The sequence below is a fragment of the Lissotriton vulgaris genome, chromosome 12 (genome assembly GCF_964263255.1).
Source record: "Lissotriton vulgaris chromosome 12, aLisVul1.2, whole genome shotgun sequence".
Lineage (NCBI taxonomy): Eukaryota > Metazoa > Chordata > Amphibia > Caudata > Salamandridae > Lissotriton > Lissotriton vulgaris.
Window position 1 is genome coordinate 781,597,840 of NC_141700.1, and position 11,515 is coordinate 781,609,354.

Sequence of the window (11,515 nt, forward strand, 5' to 3'; positions counted from 1 at the left end):
CTAATAATACCCTCTATTTGGTATATACATTTCCTACCATAATCTACCCAATCAGTGAAATATTTTCAATCTCCAATTCTGTCCTTTTAAGATTTGCCAACATGAAGATTTAAGATTTAAACGAAAAAGAAAGAATGAATAAAGAAGAACGGGCCTTTGGTCCAAAACAGAGTCAAGGGACATTTATCAAAACCTGTGAAACTGAAGAGTAAACATGGCAAGAGTGCTAAAGTGGTTCTTAAATGGTCAAACCACGTCAAGTCTTTGTTCAAATGGCTAACAAATAATATGACAAAGCAGACGATGAGCAATAGACAGAAATAGAAACTTCATGGTGTCGCTTCACATTTGGGGCCCGATTGCAAATGGCGGTCCATTAGACCACCTTACTGCTCAGTCTGTGCAACGGCGGACTGGCAGTCGACCCACTGTATAATGACTTTGGCGGTTGGACAGTCACTGTACCGCTGCAACCGCTGGGGATCTGGGATCCCACAGCAGTGTTGCAGCGGTCAGATGCTGCAATATTATTATTATTATTATTATTATTATTATTATTATTAAATTACACTTGTAAAGCGCTATCTACCCGGAGGCCTCGTAGCGCTCATGACTTACTCTTTATTATTGCATGCGCAGGGCAGATCAGTGTGCTTTTGCGTACAGGTGTGTTTTGAGGGTTTTCCTAAAAACAAGATGATTGGTGATTTCCCGAAGAGATGGGGGGAGGGCGTTCCAGAGCCTGGCCGCGTTATGTGAAAAAGAGCGACCACCCCATCGAGCCTTCTTGACTCTGACGGAGGTGGCCAGCTGAAGGGAGCCAGAGCGGAGAGAACGTCCAGGCAGGTAGGGGGTGGCCAAAGTCTGCAAGATTGCGGGACCAGTGTGATGGAAGGCCTTGTGTAAAATACACATAGATTTAAATTGCACTCTCGCCGCAATAGGGAGCCAATGGAGCTCTCTTAAGGCATCCCTGGCTGACTGTCGGCGAGGAAGATTGTAGAGGAGGCGGGCCGCACTGTTTTGGGTGACTTGGAGCTTTTGGGTGACAAAGGAGGGGGCTCCCAAAAAAAGAGAGTTCCCATAGTCCAGGCGCGGCAATATCAGTGCCTGGACAAGAATCCTCCTGGCCTGAAAAGGGAGCAGAGGGAGCACCTTCCGCAGCATCCTCATCAACCCAAAACAGGTGGCTGCAATCTTAGTGGCTTGTACTGAAAAATTCAGGGCTGGGTCAAGCCAGATCCCCAGGCTCTTTATCTGGGGCTTGGGAGTCGGAGGCTCACCCAGACATGGTGGCCAGATGGATGTAAAGACAGAGGGGGAAGAATTACCCAGCAGCATGACATCTGTTTTCTCTCCATTGAGCTTTAAACAGGAGGAATGCATCCATCTGGCGACCGCCTCTAGACAGGGACCTAAGGTGTGGGACGAACCCTCCGCGTGGTCTAAAGAGACCACCAGTTGGGTATCGTCCGCGTAGGTGACGATACGCACACCGAAGGGTTGGACTATTCTGTCTAGAGGCTCCATGTAAACATTAAACAGGGTGGGGCTCAGGGAGGAGCCCTGAGGAACCCCACACCTGAGAGAATGTTTAGATGATACTGCCTCACCCTCGAAGACCTGGAAGAACCGGTCGGTCAAGAAAGACGTCAGCCATTCCAGGGCCGCGCCCGACACGCCCATGTCCGCTAGTCGCTGCAACAACGTGACATGGTTCACCGTGTCGAACGCGGCACTCAGGTCCAGTAAAATAATGGCGACTTTCCCACCCCGGTCCAACACAGCTCTTGCTTCTTCCGTGACCGCTAGAAGTGCAGTTTCCGTCCCATGTCGCGGACGGAACCCTGTCTGAGAGGCACGCAGGAGACTGTTTGACTCCAGATAGTTCGTTAAGATGTTGTTTACGTGCCTCTCAAGCAGTTTGCTCAACCAGGGGAGCAAGGAGATGGGACGGTAGTTAGCTAAATTGGTTTGGTCGAGATTGGGCTTTTTTAGCAGCGCTCTAACCATTGCGCACTTCCATGTCGGGGGAACAGAGTTGGAGGAGATGGAGGTGTTAAGGACATCCAGTATAATAGGGCGGATCGTATCCATCGCCAATTTGAGGGTGTTTGGGGGTGCTGGATCATTGGGAGAGCCAGAGGTGACTTTCACAGTCAATTTATCCAGTGCTGGGGCGTCCAAGGGAGGAATAGTGTCTAGCCTACAAGAGGCCAAGGCATCAAAGGTTGGAGGAGTAGGGAGTTCCATCTCATTATTAGAGTCCTCAAATGAGGAGTAGATTGTGAGAATCTTCTGAGAAAAGAAGTTAGCCAGATCATTGCAGCGGTTTTGAGCGCCCTCAATTTCGGGGCATTCAACTGGGGGGGAGACAAGAGATTTCAAAATTTTAAAAATTTCCCTAGGGGCATTAGCTGCTGCTTGAATTCTGCTATCGTAGAAGGAGGTTTGAGCTACTTTTAGCTCCTGTTTGTATAGCCTGATATTGGTTCTATATTCGTCCTTCTTAGTTTGGGAATAGTCCTGTCTCCAGGCTCTTTCCAGCTTGCGGCAGACTAATTTCATACTCCTAAGTGCGGGGGTATACCATGGGGCTGGTTTTGGTTTTTTTATGAGATTATTATTTTGAGCGGGAAGGACCAAATCAAGTGTAGAGGTGATCCAGCCGTCAAAATTGTTGGTTGCTGCGTTGGCATGCGTCACCTTCCCCGGAGGGTCTCTAGCCAAGGCAGCCTCCCATGCAGGGATGGGGAGAGAGGACCATTTCCTAGCTTGGCGTTTGGCAGGACAATAGGCAGAGGGAAGCGTGTTAGTGCGCCAGATAAAAGGTATCACAAAATGGTCCGTCCAAGGTAAAGGGATAGTGGTCTCCACTGTGATGTCATTGATATTACTAAAGACCGTGTCGAGAAGATGGCCTCTATTGTGCGTGGCAAGGAAACCCTTTTGGTAGAGGTCCAAAGCTTGGAAATTGGCACGGAGTGAGTTAGCGGCATTGTCAAGAGGGTCATCAAAGTGCAGGTTAAGGTCCCCCAGCAGGGTCAGATTAGGTGAAGATAAGATGACACTGGCCGCCAACTCGGTGATCTTAGTAATAAAGTCAGTGAGGGCGCCGGGAGGGCGATAGATGAGAATACCAGAGAAGGTGGTAGTAGGGGAGAGTTCTAGCGAAAATTGAAGGCTTTCGCAAGTCGATGACATGAAAGGGGTGGTACGGCACTTGTAATTGTCCCGATAGACAATAGCCAATCCACCACCTCTCCCAGTTTGGCGATCCAGTCTCTTAAGAGTGAATCCTGGAGGGATGGCTCCAACAACGGTCGGATCGCTGTCTGCCTGAAGCCAGGTTTCTGTTAGGAAAAGGGCGTGGGGATTAAGCTCCTCAATCAGTAAACGTAATTCAATTTGGTGTTTATTGAAAGACCTACAGTTTAGTAGGAACATTCTCCACTCCTGAACGGAAAATGGGCGTCGGTTGACGCGAATTGAGGGCGTCCAGTTACAGTGTTTGCAAATGAACTCTGAAAGAGCAGGCAGAGCCAGGTGATCACAGGCCGGGCTAGTGGCATTACGTAGGGCATGGAGTGTGGAACTGTCATACACCACCAAAGGTACAGCCCCAGCCATGGTGGGCAGGTCTTACCGCAGGTAGCAGGAAGCGTCTGGACGCGGACTGGCGCAGACTGGCTTCTCTCTGGCGCCTCTCCGGCGCGTCTACGGCGCTCCCGCTGCGCGATTGGGCGAGGGACTAAGTAGGTTAGGCGGAGTGGGAGACTAGCGCGTCAACCCACCAAGTATGGCCGCCTCCAATGGAGCAACCAGGAAGTAGTGCTGCTTGCCTCCCTCCACATCAAACAGCGCTAAAAGCTGCGGTGGACCGGGGAGTAAGCGAGCACAGCACACAGCAAGTAAATCTTACACTATGCTACATTTAATTAAAGTATTTTAAAACGATCTAAAAACAATTTTGCGTGTAGAAATGCAGGGACACGCTTGTAGCAGCCTTCCTTGCTGCCAAGCGCTAGCGCGATGGAAATTCGTGAGTCAATTACACGCGCGCTTCAAGCCAGCCCTTTAGTAGTCAGGGCGGAGTGGGAGACTAGCGCGTCAACCCACCAAGTATGGCCGCCTCCAATGGAGCAACCAGGAAGTAGTGCTGCTTGCCTCCCTCCACATCAAACAGCGCTAAAAGCTGCGGTGGACCGGGGAGTAAGCGAGCACAGCACACAGCAAGTGAATCTTACACTATGCTACATTTAATTAAAGTATTTTAAAACGATCTAAAAACAATTTTGCGTGTAGAAATGCAGGGACACGCTTGTAGCAGCCTTCCTTGCTGCCAAGCGCTAGCGCGATGGAAATTCGTGAGTCAATATGCCTCTGCGGCACCACAGAGCATATTACAAGTTGCCTCACCACCATAATTTTCATGGTGGCAAGCCCGCCATGGAAAGCATAATGGTGAGAAAACTCAGGGGGCCCTTTCAAGGCCGTCTCTTGCCTCTGGTCCTGGGGGTGCAGGCATGGTGGCTCGTGTTGGGCTCCTGTATGTTTGCACCCCAGTTCCTGCACAGCAAGGATTGCATGACATGGTGTATTCCATGCCGTGCAAGAACATATTGCTGCTGTCTCATGTCGCTGCCTTTCTAAGGCTCTGTCATGCGCCTTAGAAAGGCACCACCGTGGGTCTGCCACTGCTCTACCTGCCAGATCAGGATTATACTCCTAATCTGGCGGGTGGTGTGTGGATGGGTGTGGTGGTCCTTCTCCGAAGGGCAGGTGTGGTGCTCTGTGGGAGGAACGCCATACTCATACTCCGACTCTAAGTAGCAACATGAGAACTGTGATGAATGCGTAGAAATTAACCCTTTAAGTGCTGCCGTCGGCCAACGGTCGTCACGAGCACTACCTTGCCAGTGCTTCGCACGACCGTTGGCCGACGGGTCAGCATTCGTTATTCGAACGTTCAGCACTGGGCGCTGAACGTTCGACGCACGGAAGGTGTCAATTTCAGAAGAAACAAGCAGGAATAGTACCTGAATTCACGGGCATGCAACTGAAAGCCAGCGGACAATTCACTAATCAAAAGTAATTCATCTGTACTTGGTCTGTGCACCAAGAAAAGGAAGTGACGCACGGCAAGCGCTGCCCAATGAAAAGGAAGCAAAGAAGTGCAACAATGATGCGAATGAATGCTGAGCTATGGGTGGGTTCCAAGCCTATTATTAGACACACAAGAGTCTTGCAAGCGAGAGCGCATGTGCTACCGCATCCTCACACAAGGGAGACCAAAACCTGACCTTGCTGTGTAAAGTGAGATCTAACCAATCGTTCACTCTACATAGGAACGACCAAAGGTCGCCGACATTTTTCTTTTTAGAAAAGTTTGGTTCAGATTAGTCAAGAATGAGGACACCTTTGTTAGCTAAATAAGAGGTGCTTGTTCATTCTAATAATGGTGTATTTGATGGTAAGAATGCATCCGATCGAGAACATATGCCTTCGCAGTAGTAAGTGTGTACAATGGAAGTATTCAATCTTCAATAAAACCTGTGCCTTTGTTAGCTAAACAAATACATGACCTTGCTTTGTAAAGTGAGATCTAACCACTCTTTTGCCACCTCTGTAACTCACGTTTTCAAAATGCCCCATAGCAGGAGGCAGGATTTAAAACTTATTTTTTTAATTTTCACACAACTTTTTAAAGTAAGTTGCATTATTAGAACTGGGATGTAACTATCAGACGTGCCGTAGGTGCTAGGCCAGCCGTGTCCGGAGTAACCAGTAATCGCTGATTTGTACTTCAAAAACAGATGATGGAAGTAGGGCAAGACCCAGGGTGCGGTGACCAAGACCAAGGGTCCAAGGTAGCACATTATAAGATCTGCTGCCAAACAACGCCCACGGTGCAAATATTCTCCACCTTGCCGGGGCCCTCCCACGTACAAAAAAAGTCAACACGAAAATGAGACCTTGTGCCAAACCTGATTGCCAGGCGGAAATGGGAGAGAGCGGAAGGACTTGAGGAAAATTGCCAAATGATGTAGAAGCCAAAAAACTCAGAGCTGTAACTGAGATAAAAAATCTTGCACTTTCATTTAAAGACTGACACAAAAGTTGGCATTCACAGAAGGGCTCCCAAAGTCAAGTATCATGCAGAAAAATAAATAAAATGCTTGTCCGTGCCCGCACTCCATCTGACTTATAAATGTGATTTTAGTAGTTGTTGTTGCAAGACTCAGAATAAAACATCTCCACTATGGGAAAATAATCTGCATGAAAAAGGTAAAAAGACTCAGGGCCCGATTACAAGTTTGTAGATCCTAAATCGGGCTGCTACGCCAAGCGTGGTAGCCCGCTCCAGGACTGCCAAACAGGGCCGCTGCTAGCCCGATGGTTTATGAGGTTTTTGTGGTCTGGCAGGAGGGTGGTATGGTGGCAGTGCCTTTCAAAGGCACCTATGTACACCTTTGAAAGACACTGCTGCAGGACCGCCACAGCACATCCCTGAACGGCGTGGACTATGAAGTACATGCAGTGCTGGAACTGGGGGTGCATGAACACAGTGGGGCACAACATGTGCCCCTCTGCATGCAGCCCCAGGCATGGGGTACGATGGGACCCTGTAGGGCCCCCTTGTTTTACATGACTGCCAGCAGTTTCATGGAGGAAGAATCTCAATGATATCGCTGGCGTCATGGACACCGCTGGCAGTCCTAAAACTTGTAATATGTATGGTTGTGCCATAACAGCACCTCCAGCATATTGTGAGCCCCTGTCCGCTGTGGGACCACCAGGGAACGCTGTTCCATGGCTGTTGTGGCGGTGCAATGGTGTTCTAACTGCTAAAGTTGTAATATGGCCACCGGACTGCCGGTGCTGCGGTGGCTGGACCGTCATTGGCACGCCCCAACGAGTCTGGCAGTCCTTGGACCTCCAGATTGGTAATCAGGAGCCCCCAACTTTGAACTCCTCAAAGATGTTAAAAAACAGATATAAATCAGGAACATAACATGATAACAACGTTGGTATCTTTCCAAGTGCTCACACACTGACTTCGGTGCCAGTTTCCAGCAGCCAAAGTAAGCCTGGCTGTAAGAAGAATTTTAAAGAGAGCCTCCTTTGTGTGTGTGTGTGAAGTTTTTAAAGCATTTTTTCCTTAGTGTTAATTTTTTATTTAAAAAAGAAAAACATTAAGGAAAAACAAGTAAAATGTGTCTGAGGTTGATCTGGACACTGAGAATTATTCTTAAGATCTAAATGTATCTAATGAGGAGCTGTTGATGCACTAGTGAGGGGCTGGTGAACATTATCCTGACTAGGATGGAAACTTGTATCCAACATAGGGATTCTACCATGTATTATGTGAATATATATGCACCCATGTGTGTGCTGCTATTTTTATTTTTATTCGAAGTGTCTAGTCTTATGTGAAAAATGATGCAGAAGAATCAGAGCTCACTCTCTCAATTTGTGGGTAGGGCAATGTTTCAAAACATTGTAAAATACCCCTCACACACTGAACCCTGATTCAGTGTCATGCTTCATCAATGGGGTCTTCCTGCCCATCTACGGGACGGTGCGTGCTACGACTTACGTAGACGCAGGAGCACTTTATTCAGTGATTGGTGAGTGTGTGAAGTGCGTGGGATCGTGAAAAGAAAATGTGAGATGGATAAAAATTCTCTGGCTAGTGGAACGAAAATACTTTATTGTCTTCCCTGGCTGGGAATAGTAAAAGTAGGGAGGTGTAGATGGTGTACTATAATGAGTCACCTACTACAAGGTCGACATGTTTCAGAAGCCATCCCCTTGGCCTTCTTCCTCAGAACGAAAAAACCGATCCCTATTACACGAGAAGGTACTTACTTTGGTGATCGCGCTCCTTTCAGCCTTGTCTATTTGAAGGCGCCCAACACCGCTCAGGTGAGCTCATGGATTCTTAAGTTCTTAAGATATACAATTGGTATCTTTTTCTACTCCCATAACAGGGAACAAAGGACAGTGTTTGTGACTATCAGGCATATGTACATTTATTCTATCACCCATTGAGCTGTAACAGAATCAAACTGCGAACCAAGGCAAAAAGTTCAAAACTAGTCAGAAATCAGTGCTCCCGCTCAAGCACCAACAGAGGGGTACGTAAATCCAAGCTCTTGAAGATGAGGTCCAGGTTGGACTCCGAGGTCCCCTTATGTACAAAAATGTGTGTGAACATGTGTTGAATTTGTAGAGCACGGATCGAGCTCTAGAGCAATAGAGCACCGAACAAGGAGCAGGTCCCCTGGCAAGCTTCAATAATTAGGGGGGAGTTTAAGGGTCGTCTGTAATGTCAGGGATGGTGTTCCTTGAAGAGATGTGTCCAGCTTTTTTCCTGAATTGTAGGCGCGCCTGTGCTACCCTGATGTTGAAGGTTTGCTGTTCCAGATCCTGGGAGGAGCATGGAAAATGAAGGCCTGCCTTCTGTTTTTTGTCCATCTTGCAATGTTTTGTCTCCATTCTGGTAATATTCTTGTGTGTGTTGTCCTCCAGCGGTAGCTAGTTTGTTTGGCGGGTAACAGGTGGTTAGTTTGTTAGTCCCTCAAACCCAACCTAGGAGAGGACCTTCTTCGGTCACTCTGGTTAGAGCAGAAATGTTGTGAAGAAGAGTGGGCCACAGTTGTGCCCCTAATTGCCTCGGCATTGAAGACACAGCCAAAGAATGTAATTTGGACACCTTTGTGTCATAGGAACATTAACATGCTTTTAGTGTCCCCAGATAAACACCTCTACTACAGGCTGCCGACTGCTGTCCGCCTTCCATGACAGCGATCGATAGATGCCGCAAGGCGGATGCTGGTGCTGTTCTTTCACAACTCAATAAGATTAGAAAATAGCTTCACCTTCAAACTCAAGAAACACAGTTCAGTCATCAATGAAAAGTCAGCCAGGGTCCATGTTCAAGCAAGAAAACTTCCCATTTGCTTTGTTCGGCTGTGCGGTAGAGTTTGGTAGTTTTTGCGTCTAGTTTTAATCCACATATGACATCTTCTGCAATTGGTTAAACCCAGTCTTAACTTTGTGCAACATATGCACGTGAGCTGGATACTTGTCACTCACAACTCTGACATTTGGACAACTTTGAAAAACTGATTATTGTGCCGCAAAAAAGGCGAGAGCTGGGGAATAAGTACAACAGAACACAGCAGCATTACGAGTGAGAAAGAGCAGCCTAGGGCAATAATCAGGATACAAAGAGAGACATGGTGGATACATGGAGGAGGAAAGAGAAACAACATATTAAAACAGAGAAAGAATTCAAGAATGAAATACAAAAAAACCTTTGTAAATGGAGTAAGTTCGAGGGCCTCATGTAGATAGACGTAAATCAGATCACAAAAAGTCCCTGGTGCAAATTGTATTAGCATTGGGTGTCCTCTTAGATTTTGAGTGTAACTTAGAAGCTGACTCTAAAATGGGGAATAATGTACATATGTAATTTTTGGCATGTTAATTCCACCAGTGGTGAAAATAAGCGTAAAATCAAAGGAGACACAATTAGCCCTCCAGTCATAATCGTTGCAGTATAAAAAAGGTCCACTTTGTCCATTTTAGGGAAAAGCTAGAGTGAGAAAAGAAAGATAAGCAATCTTATGAAATGTTGAAACATTTGGCATTTTAATTGATGGCTCTTAATCTTGATGTCTTTGGATGTTTGTAAGGCAATTCTGCTCTCTTTCTTCTCTCTAGCTGAAGGACGACTGGCGGTATGTGGCCATGGTGGTGGACCGGCTCTTCCTCTGGACATTCATCGTCTTCACCAGTCTGGGCACTCTCGCCATCTTCTTGGACGCCAGTTTCCACCACCCGCCTGAAGTTGCGTTCCCATGATTGTTACCCACTCCACGTCGAAAAGATTGAAACCGGGTACAGCAATGAACTCAGGGGGCTCATCAATCTCCAACCATGGTGCTGATGATCAGTGATCGCGCCTGGAAGGGGCTCATCGTAACACAATGAGCAACTGGCGGCTGCTACCGGTGGTCCCGGTAGCAACCCCGGATGGATATTTAATGATCCAAGTGCCTGGGTATTGTCGCCCTGGAGTCGAGGCACTTGCAGAGGCTGACACAGATTTTTACAAGTTTGATACTCAAACAGAAGCACAGGTTTTTCTTAAAATTATTATTATTATAAAACTATTTAAAATAAACAAGAAACTATTCAACAGAATAGCCATGGGCTCATTTGTACATTTTCTTTACGCTTTGAATAAATTCTAGAGTCGATGCCATGGTGAACTCTGAAGTTCAGTGGGAGTGGAGTTTGAGTGAGTATTTTTCAAATATATTATGGTGCCAAAAGGTGCCACCAAGGGGCATATTTACAAAGCCAAAAACGTGGAGATAAAACCAGCGCCCTATTTACAAGAGGGCTCTAACATGCATAATCACATGTTAGCACCCTTTTCCCCAACGCCTCCCTTTGCATCTCCAATGAGATGCAAAGTGGGCGTTACTGGGCGTACCCAAGATGGACTACCTTGCAAATATCGCTGATGTTTACATCGCGATATTTACAAGGCAGCGCACATGATTTTAGCACACATTAGATTTTGCCGAAAACGTCAGTTTTTGCCAAAATCTGACATTTGCTAAAATCCTGACGTAGCCATCCCCAACATAGGGGGTGGATTATGCTGTTACGACCCTGTGGGTTGTATCAGCAAGTTTATCGCCCTTTTGAAGAGAACATCGCTGGAAAACCAGGGATGTTCCCTGCAAAAGGGCGATGACCTCGCTATCTCTGGAATTGTTATCGCCCTTGAATAACGCGTTGTTAATTACGCGCTACCAGGGTGATAAATACCAGGGATTGTCTGCGATAATATAATTATCGCTAAGCAAATTATCGCTGGCTGTTGTTAATATGCCCCTTCGTTTGTTAGTGTAATGGGGCTAAAAGGTATCTCCTGTACACATCCAGACACTGGGCAAAAATGGATCGTGGCACCTGATAAAGGATTTGTGAGTGAGCTTCTAGACACAAGATCACCACTCGAGAAGGACCACAAGTTAGGAACAAATAGAACTTCCATCAGAAAGGTAGTCAAGCTGAAGACAAGTATACTCGGGTTAAGCTCCCTGAAGCCAGTGCTACTAGAAAAGGACTCTACCTGGTCTCAGACAGCAATAAACTACTAGTCCAAATTAGCTCAGCAACTTGAACCTGGATAGATTCAACCGCCAACTATTACTGATCACAGGGATAACTCTCAACACAGATCTCCCCCTCGAGGAACACAGCACCTAGAAGACCAAGACAGGATGGTACTAGTTCCCCGTACTAAAGAAAGTGAAACTCTTCCTTCTGCAAAGTGTGGAACGGCTCCCTAAACCCCAGTTCTGGACGGCGAAAACACTCTGTCTCCCAGACACCGCTCCAGCCTACGGCAAGGCACCCTCCACTGATCAGCTTGCCTCATTAATGACCTGAAGAAATTCTACCCCATCATCCCTATCCTGATGGAACT

General features: G+C 47.0%; 1 protein-coding gene across 1 annotated transcript in view; it reads left to right on the forward strand.

Annotated features, from left to right (window-relative positions):
* Positions 1–10,217, forward strand: part of CHRNB1 (cholinergic receptor nicotinic beta 1 subunit) — a 75,117-nt gene extending 64,900 nt beyond the window's left edge. The window contains exon 11 of the mRNA XM_086946149.1: positions 9,733–10,217. Coding sequence (XP_086802275.1) covers positions 9,733–9,873 — 141 coding nt within the window. The 3' untranslated portion in view covers positions 9,874–10,217. The remainder of the gene's footprint in view (positions 1–9,732) is intronic.
* Positions 10,218–11,515: the final 1,298 nt, after the last annotated feature.